At 43.2% G+C, this 22520-nt stretch overlaps 2 protein-coding genes across 14 annotated transcripts in view; one reads left to right on the forward strand and one right to left on the reverse strand.

Moving 5' to 3' along the window:
* Positions 1-19044, reverse strand: part of LOC126872102 (facilitated trehalose transporter Tret1-2 homolog) — a 107007-nt gene extending 87963 nt beyond the window's left edge. Inside the window, exon 1 of the mRNA XM_050631653.1 lies at positions 18579-19044. Coding sequence (XP_050487610.1) covers positions 18579-18602 — 24 coding nt within the window. The 5' untranslated portion in view covers positions 18603-19044. The remainder of the gene's footprint in view (positions 1-18578) is intronic.
* LOC126872108 (mediator of RNA polymerase II transcription subunit 20) overlaps positions 1-22520 on the forward strand; it is a 249662-nt gene that overhangs the window by 200046 nt on the left and 27096 nt on the right. The window contains exon 1 of one of the 13 annotated variants that reach the window (XM_050631676.1): positions 22041-22199. The exons of the other annotated variants lie outside the window; for them this stretch is intronic. Within the exon in view, the coding sequence (XP_050487633.1) occupies positions 22166-22199 (34 nt within the window). The 5' untranslated portion in view covers positions 22041-22165. Of the gene's footprint in view, positions 1-22040; positions 22200-22520 lie in introns of those variants that run through there. 13 annotated transcript variants of the gene reach the window in all.

The raw sequence follows: 22520 nt of genomic DNA on the forward strand, positions 1-22520 counted from the left end.
TTACCGTAGCGTGTACTCGTAACGTATATCTTGTACGTAAGCGTTTCAGAATACGCTTCCACCTGTTGTTGTACGAATACGAACTTTCAAATATTTCCTTTCTGATATCACCGATTTATGGTTTCCTCCATTTTGCATTTTTCTTCTTTTTTTTTTTTGAGAACGTCGCAATATTGCAATTTTCTAAAAACGATCTGCATATTCGTTATAGTGAGAATAAAAAATAATAAATCGTAAGTCGAGCACTGCGTATTCTCAAGAAAATGTACATCAACTTTAGCACAAATGATCGCACGAATCGAAAAATTCGCAGCTCTCGTAAACGAGTGGTTTTTGAAACTCTGTTATCGAGATGTCGTGCCTCACACGGGAACTCTTCGAGTTTAGAAAGCGTTGGAGGCTTCTTACGAAAAATCGTGCACGAGCGTAGAAACGCACGTTACGATCTACTTTGCATTCTGCAGAAATAATCGTAACGAAATAACAAAGAAGCGGACCAGTTTGCACGGTAGAATGGCTGGAAGCGTTTCAGCGGTGCTTAAACAAGGAAATCTTGTTTTGCAACCGCATACATCTGCGGGGAGTTGCCGACGAGCCAACAGGACCGCGTTCTGAAGGAGCTTGTTGACAGACACACCCAGCCCGCTATATTCGCAAGTTCAAAGCCTATCGTACTAGATTCGAGGTTCCGCGTGAAATATTTGCTGTGTAAGTGCACGACCGGACTCCACCTCGATGCATTCGTTCGTTTGCTCGTGCAAACACGACCAGCACGTGACACCAACTTACACTTGTCGCGTTGAAGACAATCGATCCATCGAATCTGTCCGTGTAAATTACGAAATTCCAAAGCGTTCAGCCTCTTCTCATGCACGTACGCTCTTTTCGTATACCTGTCGCATTCCTCTTTCCTCTAATAGATTATCTGCTTGAATCAAAGGTTAATCGACGTCGTGCATACTTTATATTCGTGAACATACACTTAAGTATCGCGAAATGCGCTATTCATTACCCAAAGGGCGAAGCTACTAAGTCTGGTCGGTCTAAAAGTCCCGCTAACGAAAGCTCTTGCATTCTCCACGCCTTTGTGTTTCATTCTATAATATTACGAGGATTAGCACAGTGGCTGAGCAAAATGTGCCAACTTGTCATCGGATGGTAATGACAAAATCAGCAATCACTTAGTTGCCAATAATACCCGGAGATCGATGCTTTTGGAGAGGTTTGAAACCGATTATTTCTGATGCAAAAGTATCTTTCAAGAGAATCAACCAACGTAAACACAGTTTTGGTAATATGCAATCGATCGATCTTTGCCCTGTCTTCTCCGCGATCTTCGTACGTCTATCAATTTAATAGTTGAAATGTGTATTTTCAACCATAAGCGCGTCAACGGGAGTCGTAAATTCCCGTTACGATATACGATCGACGCTACGAAACTGATCGATCTCCTATTTCGTTTATGACGATAGAGTTAGTCGAATGCTTTATAACGCCAAGGTAACAGATTATAATGTGTTCTTTATTCCAACAACAATTGTAGACAAGATGATTACGCTCGTTGCGTGTATACATGTCGGAGATGAAAGAACATCGGGGCTTCTCTTTTGCAATTTTCGGGAAGATCCCCAATACTTTAGTCTAGATCTTTCGTTATAGCTGTACCTAAATAATAAAACTTAGAAGTAGTTGTTTATGATTTAATCCGATTACGTGTGCCGAGATTTATGGCGGTGGGCTTGGACTCGAAGTGACACAACGGGTCGCTGAACGTAGTCACGGCCACGGGGTGGACGTTTTTACCTAACAAAGGTATGGAGTAATTGTATAGCTCTTCTTAAAAATATAGTTTAGGGGTACAGAAAGGTACGGAGAAAAGTATATAAGTGCAGTTCCACTTGGACTGGCAGTTCAGTCCAACAACTGTGGACAAGTAAGTTGAGTCACACTTGAATTGTGGACCAGTAAATTCAGTTCGACTTAGACTTTGCAAGAAATCGCACTTGCTATCCCGTTGACTGTGGATTCGTTATTGAACCTAAGATCATTGTCAGTAGCATCTCGAGTATCTAATTACCACGGTTACTTGTCAAATTCTGTAATAATCATATTTGCACTAGTAAATATCTTCTCTATCGTATAACAACAATGTCCAATCCAAAGGAAGATTCGTTACACGCCCCTAACCCTAATGACAATATATATGTTAATATATATATATGTTAATTCGACATATATATGTTAATTAGATGAGTTATCAAAAGTAGATATAGTTAATGAATATTATGAACATTATGATATATAATGAATGTTGACAGAGTTAATGTAGTGAACCCAATGCAGAGATGTTGACTGATCTGCAGTCGTACACCCATTAAAGTAAGCTGTCGCGGAAGGAGGAAAACTCTCGCTGGGTGTTGGTCGCCCCACCACCGGTCGCTTACAGTGAAAACCCACGTTTCCCCACTTTTTATGGACCAATAACCATAAGAAAGATCTTGACTGCAAGATGTTTTGTACCACTTAAATCAAATCGAAATGCTTAGTTTTACGACAGTTCCTTATGATTATTACGATCCAACTAATTACATTGACGTGGCCACCTCGACCGAGGGATGGTTTCTCGGCTAGAGTCCGGACGAAAGAAAATACGTTTAAAAAGAGAAGACAAAAGTTGTTTCGCGAGAGATTCAACGTTAAGAGACCGCTCTTGCTCTCACGGTGGATAAGTTTCAAGGTAGATAAAGTCTGGGGCTACGGGAAATCGTTCCATAAATCACGTGTTACGTTCTCGGCCTAACCCCGTTCCTCCTGCTGTGTAGACCTCGTTACTTTGGCGACGCATCCTCGCTACTCGCACAACCGTCGGCCTCCTTTTCTCCTCGGCGAACCTTTCAAAGGACTCTTATTCCCCGTCGAATGGAGATGATAACGACCTCCGTGGACAATGAGCGAAGAGGCCTCGTACAATACGCGAGCCCGCGACCCGCGAACAGCCGAGATTGGAAAAATCATCGGATCGGCTGCCATTGTGGTCCTCGTCGATTGAATACTTTATCACGGCAACCAGCAGTATTTAGAACAACGAATCAAAGGATCGATATCGCGGTTTAAATTGATCGAACCTGGCGATCCTCGTTTAAATTGGAACTTCTCGTTAATTCTATCGGCGTTTACTTGTTCCTTCGTCTTACTTTCTTCTTTTTTTCTTCCTCTGAGAAGATGGTTTTATAGAAAGACGTGGCTCGATAAAGGTGGAGAAAATTTTTGGACAAAGGATTGCGGTACGGTGATTATCGAGCGAATCGTGGATTAGTTCTGTTTGAACGATCCACTCGTTTTCGACGTGGAAATTCGAAGCTCGCAGACCCGGGAAACCGCTGTGGATACACCCAGAATTTATCGGATTTTACGTTTTCCATCGAACTCGTTTTTGCTTTCTATTATTTCCCAGCGTGCAGCTCTTCCAATGTTTACCCCGCCACCAGCGTTCGTTAGTATTTTGTTCTTTGCTGCTTTTCATCGAGCGGAGGATAAAAAGAAAAAATAGGGAGAATGCGAGCTCGATTTAAACGAGTCGATCAAAGAGTGGTGTGCTCGTCAAGAAGCAACTCGGCTTCTTCTTCCTCTCTTAGCAAAATGGAGTAACGAGAGCTCAGGAAAGGTAATCTGGACATTGTCTGGATTTAATTGGTCCCGAAACGATTTCAGAACTTCCCTGTTCTCGCCTCGTCGCGAAAACGCGATAACGACCAGCCGCCTCTCTAACGTTCTCCTTTAATCTAATTGATCCTCCGGCAAAAGCTTGATCGAGTCTACGGCACGATTTTCCACACTCCAGACTTGTTCTTTCTCTATTATTTTTGAAAAATGTTACGTCTTTGTTGCACTGGAATTCTACAGAATGATGGAAACGAGGGTCTAAGACATCTAGCGAGGTTATAAAACGTTTAATCGATATGGACTCTAAGAGAAAAGAAATGGTCAATTTTATGTGAAAAATATAATAAGATTTATAATAAATAGAGAATAGATAGAGAAATATAATAAATAGAGAGCTGATCTATATTTGTGAGTCGTAGATCGACGTAATTTCGGATATTCCTTCCGTGTCTCGTATTACATGACACGCGTTTTCCATTCGTTGCTTCAAGTCTGGCACGTTATTTATAGCCGATGAATAAAGCAAAGTCTAGGGTCGTCAGGTAATGGAGGAAATTTTGCCAGATGTCCTCGTTCTATCAATATCTTATTGGACGTCCGATTACAATGAAATTAAACGTTACGCGTTAATTGAGAAATATGGTACAATTTTCGACAATTCGACAATTCGAGCGAACGATCTCTCAGAATCCATCGTGATTACACGTTCTTCGTTGTTTTCGATAAATAGCAGCGCCAGAAAGTTGCGAATGCTGTTTCTGCTCGTCTTACGCAATGTCTATATAACTTCGTTAATAAAAAGGGCAAAGGAGGATTCTTCATCAAAGATTCATCAATCAGAGCGCAAAAGCAGATATTAAAATTCCACGCTGTCCTCGATACCGGGCGCTAAATAAAAAGATGATTCGAAAATAGCGTTAAAGACGATCTTTGAAGTCACCGATCCGCCCTGGCTGCTAATCAACCCAGTTATGTCACAGACAATCGCCGGCCGTAAATCAAAATTCCATCGACTGCAATTAACGCGCAACATAGTCGCACTTTCTCCCCTTTCGATCGGTGGAAAATATCGCCACGTGTATGTCAGTTCGTCGTGTCGTTGTTATCAGTCATAAAGTGGACACTTTCACCGGTGTCAGCGTGATTATCCGGTCGAATTTGTCGGGCGACGAGCTCGCCGTAGATGGGCGAATACTCGTCGATAACCGTCAGACCAAGAGATCGCGGCTACCACTTTCACTCTTTATCGCGAATCACGCTGCTTGTTTATCTTAATTAGAAACGATATTCTGTATCGCTTTTCTTTCAATTACAAAACGCCACGATAACCGCTGACGCATAATTCAATCAGGCCATAAGAGGATAAAGAAAATCGTTTCCGCGAACGAGTTTCTCGCGCTTTAATTCGTCGCCTGATTTTTTCTCCTCTCACGTCGTGTAAACGTGTACCGTTGCGAGCTTTCAGCAGGAAATTCTAATCTTCCTTTTTACTGTTCGATCGTTTCGGTTGCAACTGACAGTTACGTAAAAGTAAAACAAATAAATATAGCAGGTAGTCGAGTAACCGTATGGCTAGCGTGCAAGTACGCGAACATCGAGTATCCAGTCTAAATTAATAAACAAAGTGTCAACGCACTACCCTGGCTCTTAAATACTGTGGAACCAGAATGACTACATTCTGTAAGGAAACTGTAATTTTATCGAGCGATTCGAAAGCAGATAATTATTGATCTTAGACCTCCGCTCATCGAACGCTCATTTTAACTAGATCGCAAGTATATTTTATTTCATGATACACACGATATAAGTTGATTTGTCCTAATCATGTCACGTATCAAAGCACGAGAATTAATATGCCAACTCGTAGCTCCGGCTCGATTAAGCACTCTTTGATCGATAACCGCATTCCAGTATCGCAACACAATCCATTGCATTCATCAGGTATGATAAGTCTTAGACTTTCCATGTCAAGAGATTACTAAAAAAATGCAAATAACAATGCCACCGTCTCTTACAACTAGAAACAGCCAAAGCAAAAAGTAGCGAAAAAATGCGATACTCCAAGGTGCCGTTCCAAAAATAACAGATCTAATGTAATATCGTAAATTCTGTAACCAACGAAGCTTCTTCTTATCTTCGTAGTTTCAGGAGCCTCGATCCTCGAAGAAATCGAATCTCCATCATACAAAATTTTACTTCAGAGACCAACGTCTTTTCGTAGACTGTTCCACGCTAGATGCAACTCACGAATGAAATAAATGTAAGGGAATGTAAATTAATTAACAGCGCGCCTAATCGGTTGCCAAATACCATCGGTTGTTGGCAAGCTGGCCACTGTCCCATTCTCGTCGCCATGATGGTACCGGAGGTTGCAGAGAACAGGAAGAAAATTATGAACACAACCGTGGCAAACTTCTAGTCGTTCCTCCGGTTAGGATCCAGCTGTTCGCCGTGTTCCTTTCCGGCGTCGTTCGAACGTTAACGGGAGCAACCCTCTCGACGTCCTGACCCAGCTGCGCTGGATCTTGGCACCCTGGCCAATCCCTCGTTTCCTTTTTTTCCTCTCACTCGATGACCCTCTAGGCCTATTATCGACAGATTGTTAAGGCGGGATTACGTCGACAGGTTCGCCTCGTCTCGCGTTTTCTTTCTCTCGAAAGCTGAAGAGAGAGAGAGAGAGGTTCGCGTTTAAAGCGTCACGTACCCGCGCGACGTCGTGCATAAGAAGCTAAATTTACGAAGCGTGCCCTAAATTTCGCACGAACGTCGCAGATCGAGATTTATCTTGGGGAAATCTGGATGAATTCTACGCGAATTTCAGAAATCTGACTGGTCATTTGATCTTCTGTTTTTGCTCAGATTTTCAGCGATAGCTTCTTTGGTGTTTCATAGTATTAGGGAACGATATGATCGGCGTGTTTGACGAGAAACTAGGTAATTTCGCTTCAAAGAGATTTGATTTTTCTTGCATTTGTAGATCACCAGGATAACTCATTGGTCCGGTTGCACGTATTCACCGTGTTCCGCAACACTGACCTAGTCCAATCTTGGCACATTGACCAATCACGTCAGCGATTTCGTGCTACACGAAACTCGTGTTTGCGGTTTTCCCTGACGATTCGACGTCGATACCTCCGGAATTTTAGATTCTGAGAGAGGTGGTCGTGCCTGGCCATCGACGAACCCTCGATTTTCTGCGTCGCGAATGGTCGTCGACGATCTCACGGGCTCCTTTATGTTACAACCAAAATTTATACGGTCGATGAAAGAGAGCGAAGCTGTAAGATTCGTCAACAGTTTGTAGTTAACGTGTGTGATATCGAAACAAACAATTCGAAACGTTATACGAATACAACGTGCAATTGAAATCACTCAAACAACAGGTTCACGGACGTTTCAAGCTGTTTCAATTGAAAGCGTTCGAGTTAAGCAACTTGTACGACCACAACCTTGAATTCCAGTTACTTGAAGCGAAACGACTTGACCGACCGAACCAGACTCTTCGAACTTGTACGATGCCAACTGGAAATTGCGCGTTTCGGTATGTAAAACGTGCGTCTTAATTTTTAACAATCGCAAATTAAAAGAGAAACTAACAAGAACGTACCATCGTACAGATTTTAGTGAAACTTTGTAAGGGCTTTTCCAGCCTATTCAAGGGACTTGCATAGGACGCGTGCAATTTCAGAAACTGCTATATCGATGCTCTGTCGTTACTCAACGCTCCTTTTATTTTATTTGATTTATAACTTCGATATATCTTTCCCGCTGACTATACGACGCGAGACTCGCTTATTTGCAGAAATCAGTATTTCACAGAGAATATAACGAAAGTATAGGAAGAAAGTAACGAGAAAAATAGTTAGGAGCATCGTGGTTACGACAACGCAGATTCACCCTGCCACGATCTTGCACGTAACGGCATTAAATTTTATAAGATACGAAGTCCTATAACCAAGCGCTACATTTAGAACAGTAATATGCATAAACGGATTGTCCCACAAACTTGTAAGGGTTAAGTTTACCATGACGGCTGATTAACCGGGAGCAGAATAGCCGGCGTTAAAAGTCCGCGTCGCTGGACTCTGTCCAGTCATCTCGTTAGGCCAGCAAGTTTATGATTATCGTAACTTGCGACCGCTTGCTTAATGCGTCTGCTAATTGGCCACCGCAGGGACTCTATTTCATTTATACATGAACACATCCATATAGAATTACGGAAGTATTTCATTTTCGAGGGATAAGCGTCGTTGCTTTAATTAAAGGGACAATCCGATCTCCCCTGTGATCCACGAATTTCCATATCATCTTGTTGCCATTTTAGCAAACAGAAAGAATCTGTAAGAAAATTCAACATGAAATTCAAGCGACATATCGTGCATACTAATAAGAGCGTTTTTCCACCTCTGTGAGATTATATTTTTTTCGTCGATGGAGAACTACGAGAAAGGACCAACGAACGGATGAAAGAACAGCGTAAAGAAGTCGTAAAATATTCGAAGACCGCAACACGTTTATCTGTCCCAAGTTATAGCTCGCGATAGTACGCCATAAACTAATTACACGTAGTATTATCGCCTCGTGTAACTCGTCCTCGTTCCGTCAAACCTGCAAGATACTATAGTCACGTTACAAGTTTCAATCTGAAGGAAATAAAAAAAAAAAGCTTAATTTGTATTACGCCGTGAGTCACGAAAGTGCGAACACAGAAATTGCATGGCAGACCGACGAGAGCCGGTTCGAGCGGTCGAGGCGTCGAGCCGCGCGATTCTATTTCGAGCGGCACGCACCGCTCGAATCCTCGTGTTCCATCAACTTCTTCCGCGTTTGTCGCGCGGGTGGAAGCGCGCTCTTCGTTCATCCAGCCCGTAGTATGCGTGCGCGTGCACTAGAGCGAGATAGAACGCGCGCGTGTCCGCGCGGAAGATTTCACGGCGCACGCACGCGCGCCTACGAATGCGGCATTTGCAGGTTTGGCAGGCTGCATCGCGAGTTGACGCCGCTGCTGTGCGATGAAATGTGGGGCTGGACACCGGGTCGAAATTAAAGAGCCCAAGAAGTGGCAAGGAGAAGGAGAGGAGGGTGAAAATGGAAGGAAGATTAAGGGCTGGATTGGGAGGAGGTTGCGGGAGATTTCCAGCTTTCTAATAACTTTTCCGCTATTTTACTTTGCTCGGCGGACAGCTAAAGTATAAAATTCGTACTGAAGAAGCGGGAAGATCCTCGTCTACGTGCTGAAAAATCATAGCATGTGGTCGAGAATGAGGAGATACGATAATTGCAAGTCCATGCAATTTTTCTGAAGAATTACCAGTCACGAAGAATCACAACTAAGCTGTGTATGTCGATGCAAATTCACATTCTCGTGCAGACGTTTGAAGCAACTGAATCCGAACGTGCAGATAGACTTAACAAAGAGTATTCCATACAACAAACAAAGGTTTCCTACAAACGCTTCTACGAAAACACCGACTGCGTAGGAAACGTTCCGACGACAGAACCCTCTTCTGGCGGCGATCATCCGCCAAGAAATTATAATTTATAAAACAAGAGAAGCGGCAAGAGTAACTAAGAGCTGTAAATCTGGGTGACGACGCGCGTTATCGAAAGCAGAATCCGGGAGGATGAGCAGCAAGAAGCGGAGAAGTCGCAGTCGATGAGCGAAAGAAGGACAAACTCGACTGAAGAAAGAGGGTGAAGAAATAGGAAGAAGATAGAGGACTCACTGTAACGCAGTGAACGTAACACAGGGAGTGGGCTGGCTCCCTCTCTCTCTCTCTCTCTATCTCTCTCACTCATTCTTGTTCCGTCTCTGTCTGGCCTTCTAACTGCACCCTTTCTCCCTCTGGTTATGTGTGTCGGTGGGTCGATCGGTATCTGGGTCGCGGGTTTTGGCAGTGCGAGCCCAAACCCCCTCTTTCGTTCGCGATCATCCCTCCACTTGAGGACGCGCCACTCTCTGCTGGTACTGCCGGTTGCGGATTTACGCAGAGTTTCATTTCGCTTGTTCGCTGCTCTGTGCCGCGCACCACTGCCAGCAAGATCGATTAATCTCGGTAAACAATCGAGCTTCGACCGGAATCGACGAGTGCCAGGCTCGATTTCAGCCGGATTAGCGAGTCTGCTGTTGGAATACGTGGTCGTGGTGCAGGTTCGGCCCGAGGTGTGCTCCAGAGTGGCGATTTTGGAAGTTGTTTAGAGGATCAACGGCGGATAATTTGCTGCAAGTTATTAGGGCGATCGGAAACCTCTGACGCCAGATTTCCAGCGTGCAAACCATCGAAACAACAGCGAAGGTGCCGGAGCAATGAAACGCTATTGAAAATTCGATCGATGAATCGTTACAGAAGACAGCGCGTTCTACGCGACGCAGCATAGAGAAATTTCCTGGCAAGTTTTCTCTTTCCGATGGATCGCTGGTCTGCTTAGAGTCGCGGTCAATTTCTTGTCGAGAAAAATATTTGGTATCGAGGACTTTGAAATGTGTCGGTCCAAACAGGTTAAAAGACGTAACAGAGTAAATATTGGTACGAACGGATTGATATAGTCAGCAGAAGTTCATTGACGCGGAGACATGTTCCGCGAGGAAAGCTTGAGATTTGTCATCCGATGGAGGAAACTTGACAAGAATTTTCTTATTTACTGTTGATTGATTTATTCTTTCATCAGAGACTAATCTCGTCGGACGTCGAGCACGACCGAAACGAGGGGCTGTTGATCCCAGCACGGCCGCTTTACAAACACACGTCACACTTTGAAACAGCTCCTTAACAAGATTAATGATTTCCACCGGGGATCAGCGTGACGCGGTCTTAAGCGATCGATGCGTGAACTTTTTAGCCGGCGCCTACGATTAATTTATTAGCGGTCGATACCTTCACCCCTCCCGTTTCATCATTCGCGGGATTTCCTTCGTCGCCGTTCAGGATTGCTCATATCGATCGGAAAAATTGCGAAATATCCAGACTTTCCCGCTTTTAGACGATTTTAATTCCATCTTAATCCTGGAATTATAAAAAAATATGCAAAAAAAAGAAGAATATCTTTGCAATTAAAAATTACAGAAGAAGAACGGAGATTCGACGATTTTAAGATACACGAAATTCTCTATTTTCGTTCCAAGAATGTGAAGGAAGTCTGAATCAAAGTCTGGCATTCTCATAGTCCGCGACGTGAACAGAAAAAGAATGTAATGTCGTCGGAATTAAAAATCACGGGAGGAGAACGAAAACTCGAAGATTTCAGGATTGAAAAATTGACGTTCGAGGTTGTCAAGCAATTCAGGATCTCAAAATCTCACATTTTCATAGGCTGAGACGCGAGTGGACGCGAACGGTGCTTGTAATCATATGGGCGACCTTGACATCGACAGAGAACGAGAAACGTCGCGAAAGAATCAGCCGGACGACTCGAAAAATCTCGCTAAAGGATATTTCCGTGATAGAGAACGTACTGTACGATCCTACTGTTTCGCTGGATCCAAATTTTCCTGCTCCTACTCGAAAGTTCGCATTTCGACGCGCCAACAGTTAAACGCAGCGTGGCGTAATCGTAAATTGCTCGTTGCGCTTTTTATCGTTTCCGGAGTCGAATGAGATGAATTTAAGGGGGAAAGGCAGGGGGAAAAGATAGAACGAGTTCGATTGGCGAGAAAACTCGGAAAGAAGCGGATGAATCGACGTGCTCTCAGCACGAACAAATACTATGAAAATCTTCGCTGGCAGACTCGCAGAGGATTCCGTTGGATCTCGTTGGGGAGAACAGTTCTGCGATCGTAAATTAAGTGAAATATTCCACGATGGATCGAGGAAAAAAGCTAGAAAGAAGAAAAAGCTGCGCGGATTTCTAGATGTTTGCGGATCTAGCGAGGAGGAAAGAAGGAGAGAAGAGAAAAGTCTCGTTAAAGATACATTTCCTCGATGCCATCGCGAGTATGGATCTTCTTGCTTCCTGGCGGAAGTTGGAATTCTACTTGGTCAAACTCGACCAAACTTGGCAATAAGCGCTCCTGGCGATCATAAATTACTCCGCGAGCCTACGTATCCTTTGTTCGATCCAACAGATAAGAAATGAAGCGTTAATCCGCAGCACGGCCAACACGCGAGATAAATCAGTATCGTGTATCGATTTCATTGCTCGTTGTATACGGCGAAGCGAAGAGGCGCAGCTGGTCTCCTTCTAAGGAAACCTGGAAATCTGATGACATTGAATAAATTGGAGAACTTTCGAGGCTTCTCGTGAAATGCTAGAAGAGGTGGAATTATTCGAAAGTTCTTCCGGCTGAATTCGCGATGGATGCAGCCGCTTTCCGAGCTAGTCACACGGTCCGCGATCATCCGAGCTTTTCCACGAGCAAAGGATAAACTCGTCGTTCGTACGTTCAGCGGTTCTTCTCTGAGAATTCGATTCCTCAGTTTCGATTTTTCGTTACAGCGTATGTATCGTCGAAAAATGTTTGGGAAGGACGCTTTCACTCGCGCGCAATCTGGCACCCATTCTCGCGTGCGAATGACGAAAGAAGGTACAGTTGTACAAATGTCAGCGACTTGTTTTGTCAGCGCAGTCGCGAGCGGACTAATTCTCGCTCGTATCTCTCGAGATGCGACAAACGGCGCGAGTAACTCAGAGAAGAAATTCATATTCCCGACGATAAGCTCGGCTTAGTGTCGTCTGCAACAAATTCACCTCGTAGTTTGTCTGGTCGTAATTCATCTGGTCTAATTGGTCGACGTAACGCGAATCAAACGCCAACAGACGTTCGATCGCGCTTCTGACAAAGCGAAAAACACAGTGCGTCGAATATGGCAAGAAGAAATTATACGTTTGATCGACGATTTGTCTCGTTCTGACAGAATTGATAGAGCTATAGCGAATTCTACCGAGAGCCTCGAATCAATTATTCGACGATCAATCATCTTATTGCGCGTATCGTAAAGAACATTACGCAATCGAATCTGTTAACCAACAACTTTCCCCACCGAATAATCCAACGGCTTGTCGCGTTAAAAATCGGTTATCACCTAAATCTGTCGCTCGATTTGTTGCTTAATCAACCGGCTAACACAACGATCGGACGTGGCAGGCGGTCGATGTTCGCCGAGAGAAACAAGGGATTACGAGGAACGAGCAAGCCGATTAATTCACGAGGCGGTGGCAAAAAGAAGTCGAACGAGGCGCTGGCGATGTGTCTGGGGCCTTGATGGTCGCGAACAAAAATTCTCCGACCGACGGACGAGCAAGGAAAACGATCGCGTAGGCGTCTACGAATAGAGGAGGTGATTCAGTACGGTCGATGGTTCAGTCAGCAGCAAAAGGAGAGATCGCACGAGATCGCACGTGCGTTTTGTGCCTCTCGGCGATGCACGTGAATCGACGCTATGAATAAACCCGACCACTGCATCCTCTGAATGAATCCATTTCTTCTTTTCTCTCGTACTGTGATCTGCTTTATTAGGAGGCGACTTTTAAACAAGGTTGCAGCGAATTTCTCTATACTTCGAATCTGTAAATTTCTGTTCATGGGGTTGAGCAAAAATTAGATTAGGTCAGGTTTCCTGTACGGCCATGTTGCGTTCTCTGCAACACGATAGATCAATTCTGTATTTTATCGGCGATATTATAAAGCTTTTATATATACGAGATATCTGGCAGCCAGACGAGCGTATTACGAATTCTCCGATGAAATCTATGCGAATTCCGAAGCGGATGTCTAACAATATGATTGCAAGCGCAACGCCAAAATTGCTTCTGAAGCCATTGGCCTAGAAAATCTGTTTTTCTTGCGCGCCCGCCAGGGTGCCAAAGGCCCCACCCAAGCCTCTGATTTATCGCGTTACAACGCGTTACCGTGCGGTGGGTCCCAAGAAATTGTAACAAACTGCAGACCAGTTTTCTCGCTGATGGAGGACGCTTAAAGTTGCTAACTGAAGGAAATTTTACAGACACCAGAGTTCGATTGTCGTTTAGATATATGTCATAGAGCAAAGGTTTCTCTCTGCATCATTTTCTATGAGAAATAGTTAGACACGTTGAGATTTAATTTTCGTTTTAATATGATCGCAGAATGCAATTTCATGTTGCGTCTATTTATTCTTTTTTTTTTTTTTTTTTTTATTACCAACATAGCGAAACATAAATAGAAGTAATAACCAGCCTGGCATTGATAGATTATGGAAGAGGCTAGAGAAATTTATCCAATCTATTTATTCAAAGCACTATAACTCGGAGACATCTATTCTGAGATTTTCCTTCGAGCATGAAAGTCGTATCCCTGGGAAGCTAGTCTTACCTCCCGCTCCCAGATCGTTAAATTTTACATCTCTCGATCTTTCTTATTGCAACTTTCGAATAGTCAAAGAGAATATCTCGATTATTCCGGTAACCACTTTTTTTTGAAATAATTTAAACGTCCATAAAACAATAAAGCCTGGACGATAAAACGGGAAAAAGGAAATATTCGAAGCCGGAGAAACATCGGTCGCAGCCTTTAAACGAACAGCCGCGCGAGATCCCCTTTAACATCTTGAACTCGGCTAGAAGGTGAGCTATAAGAGAAAAGGGGTAGCCATATATCAATAATTTATTCGCCCAGAAACGGTAGTGATTTTTCCAACGCGTCAGCAATACTTTTACCGCCGGTACTCGCCGCATTTTTCATGCTCCACCTGTTCCCTCCATTTTAATATTATTCCCTTTTCTGCCGGCTCAAATAAAACCACAACCTCTCTATTTTTCTTTCTTAAACGTATAATAGATACGTCATTCTTCAGCTTCGCGTATCAATCCTTAACCTCTTAGGTTGAATTCTCTTTCTCTGTACGAAAGAGTTTCACGCGAATTACGCGTAAACGACACAGCACTGCAACGTGTGAAGGATAATGCTGTTCTCTACGCAAGCACATTGGAAAGATGTTTTTGATAATTAAATTATAATTTTTCTTAAACGTACGGCGCATATACTTGAAGTTTAATCATTTACTTTAATAATTAATAATACAATTGAGTGTGATATATTTCAAAGCATTTTGACGCAAAGGCCCACGTCACAATTTTCACACTTATAACGCGACAGTGTTTTCCAAATTGCTCTTCGTTTTCTATTTTGTAGCGACATTTTGAGCTTGAAGATTCTACAAAATTATAAGGATACGGATCAGCATGTTGAAAATTTATTTTAACGGAAAGCAACAATTGATATCTGACACTGATGTATCAAGAGCAAAGACTATATATTCTGTCTGTGTATTGTTAACACTAAAACTGTGAAGCAAGACGAATGAAAAAGATCGTTTAGTTGAAACGGTGAGCGAATGAGTAGCAGAGTGAGCCACTATAGTGGCGCATCGTACCTAAGAGGTTAAATATCCATCGATCCGATCGTTCAAACTAAATCGTGTTAATTCCAACGTGACCAACTGCAGTCCCTTTGCTATTTTCGAAATCGATGCTTAACGCGCCGATCCTTCAAACCTACGATGAAGTCTCCTTTTTTAATTTACGAAACGATAAATTCGGATGAACGCAATTAAAAGGTTTCGCCGTTGTTTTGCTGTTTGCGACGTTTTAAAATTCCCATGATATTTTGAACGACGACCACGTTCAAACAAAATTCGTCGAGCTTCGCGCACGGTGTCCTTTGATTCCTAAAAGGATAAAGCGATCAGTTTCGCTCACGACAGTTCGAATAACATTCGAGGATGATTTTTCACTTTCCTAGAGGGAAATTATTTTATGACTGGGTTTCTTCCAGTCACCGGACAGCGCGATACGGTAATGTATGATAAAACGATGCAAACGACGAGGCAGTTAGTGCAGCGGAAACCGTGATGCGTTCCGCTTTAACTTGGTTACGCCAGGATCTGATCCTCTGACAAGATCACACATATGCGTGCGGGATACCTCGGATCCTTAGGGATGTAATTTATCGCCTGGTACGCGATGGTAAGTGTTCCAAAGCATCAGCCATACTCTCGCTACTGTGCTTTTAACACTGACGCGCAGCGTGTCTCGAAACGTGTAATAGAATTTTGCGAGATAATAGCGCCACTTCCTTGATACGTTGCGTGGAAAGAAACCACATATGGTTCACCGTGCAAAAACATAACATTCCATGCTAAGATTGCCATCTCTGCATTTCGATCGGTCAATCACTGTGGGATGCAAAGTTTCATGCGAATAAAATGAACATCCAGCGATCGAGAGATAAATTAGAAGCGCCATAGTACATAAAATATAATTTCCACGGTTTCCTTTATCGAATCTTCGTGCAAATCCATATCTTTACGAGCGCACCGAAAGAGATCTTAAACGAGTCTAAATAGAATCTAAGGAATCTGAATAGAAATCTCATTCGTCGCCTGCTAAATATTTTACAGCGAATACTTTACTTTCCATATCATATCCTAAACGTTTTCATTTCTCCGCAATCCATAAATATCCAATTTATTTGCCGATTATAATATTCGATAGGATGGAACTTGCAGCGGCACATGAATCAGAGGACGATGTTGTTGTTTTGCCTCGAAGTATCAAGATTGTTAGGATACACGTAATGTAAGAATGAATAAACTGCGGGCAAAACAATGTCGCCGCTACGTGCAACCGTCGAACAAAGACGAATTCGAATTTTCCCACTCTCCCTCGACCAGTATAAATAAACGGACGCGATCGCGAGCGAATCAGTTATACGAGTTATACATTAATATCTACAGTATCTTTGCGACTTTGGACATTGTCTATATTTATTTATAATTTATTTAATTTATTTCAAATATATTCGACGGGTTGCAGCAGCAAGTTCTCGTTACCTATTTATCAATCCTCTACAATTCCACTACGAGCTTTCAGTGAAAACTAAGAGGATATTTCATACGGTTGTTGTTAGTCAACATCCAACAGTAATTCTCTTCATCCTCGTAGCATCGCCGTATGCTTCTTCGCTAATTTTCGTCACCGGTGGCCACTCAAATCGTCTTCAATTTGTCCCTGGGAACGGTACGGTCTCGTGTCGCTACAAGCGTAATCTCGGCAAACGTTTCGTTCACTATAGGGTCGTGAAATTACACGCCGAGCAACAAGAAGCTCGCGCAAGAAGCCCAAGAGGAATTCATGCACGTTCGTTGGCACAATGGATCCTCGAAGGATTAGAACGTTGCTCCGGCGAGATAACAGTTTTCTGTTATCCTTCGGCTTGTTTAATTTTCAAACACAATGGAATAGTAGGTATCGGGATATCGATCGTCTAGAAAAAGTTCAGGGTAGCGAGTTTATCCGACGATCAAATTGGCATATTGCTGACTGACGATAAGTTACACCTTTGTTTTCTCGGCTTCAGCGGTAAGCAATGATTTTGACCGCACGAAACCTGTGACTCAGTTACATCTCTGCTATTCGGTGCTCCGATATCCATTGTGCCGCCTCTTATCTTCTCCTCGCACCTAGTAAATGGTCAACGAGGAAAGGACAGTATCTGGACAGTGGGAAAATTGTTCAGATAAAAGCGAAATAGGATAATGGTTATACAAACAGTACGAATAATTGCTTCGGCGAATCTAATGGAAACGGATATCTCTTCTTCACAGATTCTATCACGCAGAGTAAATAGAAACTCATCGTTTCTCAAGAATAGTCATTTGGTCGGATCCAAGACCAAAATCTTGATAACATTCGACAAATCTCGATAAACAATTCCGTTGGTTCGTTGGTTTATCGTAGCTGACTAAGAGCAACAACTTTCTAAACAAAGCGACAGATCTCACCGCGTAATCGAAGATGTCTGTGTTAAAACTCTGTTATCACAGTGTATCGATTCTCCAGTTACAAGGAATTCGCGTTGTATAATTAACAGAAAGAAAAAGAAAAGGGAAAGGGAAACGACTAAACAAGACAAAAAATTATATAATTCCAGAAAATCTACTATTATTCGTAATACGTTGGTACAATGGACGTCTGTTTAAAGTAAAAAAAGGAGAAAACATTGAGATAATTTGGAACTGCAAATCGATGTGGAATTCAACCAGGTTTCTGATAACTGCACGTTAACAAGATGGCTGGCTCCGCGAGGCATCATCGGAAGCGAATATTTTAGTTAAACCGCGGCAGCCAGCGTTTGTCTTTCGCTTTCGGAACGATATCAACCCAGTAACCGACTTTCCAGTTGGCGGCAACTCCTTCGGGGCTCTTAAGACTGAAAAGTTCCGCCTACGGAAAGAGGAGAAATAACAGCGGTCCTATCAATCCGTGAAAACATCTTAAGCGTGGGCTCCGCAGTGAAGAAGAAATATTATCGGAAGTGGAATAACGTTTATCGGAGCACGGCTCCTTTATTCCCGTTCGAGATTCGCCCAGGAGGATGAGTAGTTGGCGATTTTTCTTTCGTCGGCAAGCTAATGGCCCTCTCATCCTTCGTTTTCTCTTATTTTTTTCCATTTTTCTTTTTTTGTTTTCGTTGTTAATATCGCGACACCATTTTGTAGACGCCGTGAATAATACAGGCATAAGTAGGATATTTTATTGGGAAAAAAGTTCATGTTTATATTTTTAAGTACTCGCTGTACTATCATATTTTTTTATTGTGCGCATTCAAAATTTGAAAATTGTGATTTTATTAAATAAGGCAGATGCGTTAACGCTAAAATTATGGGCGATCGAAACGTAAAAAGGAACTTGTAGCCGGAAATCAGGAAGAGAAACATAAAAATACACAAAGTTTCATTCATAGTTATCGTTAGACTATCCGTAGGTTATCGCACATCGATAAAACATCTATGAATAGTGATGAACGTACAGTTGCAGCGTTGAAGGGAAACAAAAGATTGAAGAGTACTAAAACTAATTCTATTTTCCAATCAAAGGAAAGAAAGAAAAAAAGAAGAGGAAAATGAAAACCCCTGAAAGAAACCATGCTCGATACTCACGTAATATCTGTGATTCAAAGACATCTCTTGGCTTCTATGGTTCCTCTTGCGCCGTACTTTTTCTAAATTAGAAGCCTCTGCGGAAGTTTGGCAAGATGCTCGCAGAAACGTTTCTGTACATCTTCTTTCTTCTCTAATCCCTGGCGCATCCGCGCTGTGTCTTCTCCTGTCGAAAATGGATCACGAAAATATACGACGTTTCTTATCCACGGCTCGCTACGTCCTCTTCCTCTCTTCTCTATTTTCTCTCCCCGTTTCCTTCGCTTTCCTTCTACTCCCGCCTGCTAATCGATCCGCGTCAGTCTTACGTGTTTATTGTCGAGGTTGCAGTTAATGTCTGGTCTCCTCATTATTGTCGTTTTTTCCCTGGAATTCGTGTCGCGTGCGCATCTGGGTCACCTGGGCCGCGGCTCCCTTCCGTCGTTGGCAATTCGGCTCGGATTTTCCTTTCAGACCCGGAGAATCCTCCTATGGAAAGCATCCACCGTTTGATAACGTAAATTGGCGAGCCGATCGGGGCCGATCGAGTCGCGGAATCACGAACGAGCCAACGATTCTTAACGCCGACTATGTAAAGTTACATGAGCATAAACGACTGAAAGAGAGATTAGGTAAATTAGAAGGAGCAAGAGAAACGAGTTGCAAAAAGAAAACAGGCTCCTAGTCTCGGTGGCTCCTGTGGCGTGGCCATGACTCGAAGAAGAATCAGGAAAGCAACGTGACTGGAAGAAATCCGAGGCGAAACAGTCGGAAAAGAAGCTTAGAATTAATCGTACGGCGAGGCAAGCTACCGAATTTCTAGCCTAGTTACCGTGCACAGAGGAGTTCGCGCGAAACATCCTCGAATCTGCTTCCGGATTACACAATGAAAATTTGGAAACCGACGAGGATCGCAGGATTCCAGCACGAAGATGGTAGATCGGCGCAAAACGAAATTAATTTTGCCTCGTGGCAAACAGTCGAACTTGCCGTTTTCTCCCTAATTCTAACTGGATCGCTTAAAGAATCTTCGCAGTGTACTAACAGGAAGATTCCAGCAAACGAACGTAACTAGTCTAGGAGAGATACTTTTACCAAGTGCACTTCTCGCACGAGCAAGTTCCACGTACACCCTCGTTCGTAAGCAGCTTTCTCGTTTTCTCTAGTTGCTTCGATCAATCCTGGCACTCGTCTTGTTAACATCCCTATCCAATATCTCTGTCTTTTCGTATTTCGTTGCAACCTTCGATACGGATTCTACGCCGAACCATCCGGTTCGCGATATTTTTCCACGGGATGCGAGCTAGAAACGACTGCAAGGGCGAACTCGCGCGATTCTTAATTACGCTCCTCCTCGAATTCTGGCGGATGGATTTTCTCGATTGTTTTGTATCGTTGTCCCGCGTGAATGCTAGATCGTGGTGAATCGATCGCGTTAAAGTTCTGGAGACCAGGTGTTCTAGTACTTGTGAATGGAAGAGTACATACGCCACGCGGTATGAATTCTACTTAGGTGGCTCGTTCTTCAACTAATCTTTCTTCCGACCATTGAAACAAAAAAAATACCTCCACGTATGCCGAGAGACATCTGTCCGAGTTCCTTCTGAAAACTCGCTCGATCTTGTCTCGCTGTCTCGCTTGGCCTTCTATTATGCGTTCGCCGCGCGAGAATGTGCTCGTTCTGCCAAGTCGATCCGCATTCTGCAGGTCGACCGCTCGGCCGCGCGAATCTCTGAATTCCAAGGCGGTTGTCGCGCGGCTTGGAAAAAAATGATTTTAAAGGACGCGTTCCACGACTCAAGAACAAGATGCTGCCAGCGGAATGCATATTTACGGTCATTTTTCCATACCACGACCGGCTCGAGCTATCCTCTCTATGTGTGTGTGTGTTCCTTCTTTTTCGTCGCGAATCCGCCGCGCATTTCAACGCGATTCCCAGGCAAAATATGGAAAATCGTCGTGTGGCTTTCGCCTCGTGCCATAACACTCTTGTAGGATAGTGAGCTATCCATAGCGAATATATGCATCTTCCTCTTTTCTTTTTTTTCCTTTTTTCCTTTTTTCTTTTTTTTTTTCAAGAGCATTTCATAACGAAAGCTACGGGCGAATGTAATCGGTTATTGAACGCGGATGATCGCGCGCAAATATAGAGGCGAACGCTGGTTAAGAGGAGAACGCGAACTTTGCATATGAAAGGACCTGCAAGATTCTAGGCAAGCTCGAAAGTGTGACGAGGAAACGCGTTTTCACGATAGAAACGCGGATCTTTGCTTTAAACGAGGCGCGGACGAAAAAGCGTTTAACGGTGGATGGACGTTAACTTTGCACGACTAATCGTATTTTGTTGCAAAGAACGACCGGTTAGCGAGTTTCTCTGATGAGAGGAAAAATTCACGGTGTGTCATTTCGGAGCCCTTTGAACCGCTGCAAGTGAATTTTCTTTTGAAAGCTGACTGCGCAGCCAGTTTTTTACGACGCAGTTTCCCTTTTAGAAGCAGCTACCAGCGAGAAGGTGCTCTTTATATTCTAATTTCAATGGAAAGAACGTTGGACCAAGGTGCCCTGATAATACGTAACTCTTCTTCCCTCTGTGTTTGCGGAACATCTTATCGGCGTCGTAATAACTCGGAATTATCCTAAAGTTCAACCTTAACGTCAACTCTCCTTCTGTCCTTTCGCTTTATTACACCGTTCGAAACAATTAGCGGACGTCGCGAATGATTTTATCGCGCCATTCACGCGTATAGAAGCGGAGAATCGCTCGCAGACTCGATAAGTTATGTATTATTTAGGCGATGGTTTTACGCTGTAGCTTCGAAAGAGGAAAGAAAAGGCGAGACGTGTGGTCTAAATATTCTATCGTTGCCGCTATAATACGTTCTATCACAGTTGGAAGTTGTTTCATGACTGTAATAAACTTCGACTTTAAGACGATCGTTAAAAGGATATCAATGCGAGAATCGAAACCACATAGAAGATAATCCTTTAAATCTATCTGATCCTCTAAATAAGAAAATAATCGCAAGTCTATGATTCTTCAAAATACGATATTTGTCTAACTTCTTAAACTGCTGTAAATTTGCTTAAAAAAAGGAAACAAAAATACACGTCGCGGAAAGTACGAGCAACCGCAATGTCTCGATCGAACCTGACACGAATTATCTTCAGCGGTGTATAATTCGACGACGTTTTTAAACGAATGTCAGACGCCTTTTGTGTAAATTAATATTTTATCGACGTTAATCTTCGCTTTTCCAATCAAAATAGAGGAATCAAGGGAGAAGACGAGTCGTCGACAGGATGCTGGAAATTCCTACGGCTCGATCGAACCGGAAATCGCGGCCTTTGAACGCTCGCGTTCGCGCGCTGTCGCGAGCTTATCGCGCGACGAGCAATAGCAGCCGGTCGCGAACGCGCTGTGCAAAGAATAAATAGCTTGCACGCGAAACGTCACTTTTATGGGCCGGAGCTTTTAGTCCCCGCTGTAAAAACGTCGCAGTCCATTAGTACTCGCGACGATACGAACGTCACCGCGGCTCGCTGCGCATGCAAAAATTCACCGGCCGCTTAATAACATTTTCTCGTTCGAACGTCTCGACGGATAGGCCATGACCATGTACCGGGTGTTGGGAATACTTTTTCGTAAGTAACTACATAGTAAAACTGAACTTGGACACGTCTGCTGTAAACAGAGATTTCGCGTTTAAATTTTAAATGTCGATACTGGTAAACGAGGGAAGATGGTAATCTTTATGGCTACCATCTTCGCATTCGCATGCAAATCTCGTCGATCGTTCACTGTTTTTAAGTGAGCGAATGAGTTATCGGAAATGGAAACGGGATTTTTAGTCTCCGCGTGTGTTGCTTGCTCGATGCTTTAAGGCTATTTATACTATCGCTCGTAAATGTTAGGACATTCGTGGAAAATGAGCTACAATCATTAGGAAATTATTGAAATCTCTT

The sequence above is a fragment of the Bombus huntii genome, chromosome 12, assembly GCF_024542735.1.
Source record: "Bombus huntii isolate Logan2020A chromosome 12, iyBomHunt1.1, whole genome shotgun sequence".
Taxonomy (NCBI): domain Eukaryota; kingdom Metazoa; phylum Arthropoda; class Insecta; order Hymenoptera; family Apidae; genus Bombus; species Bombus huntii.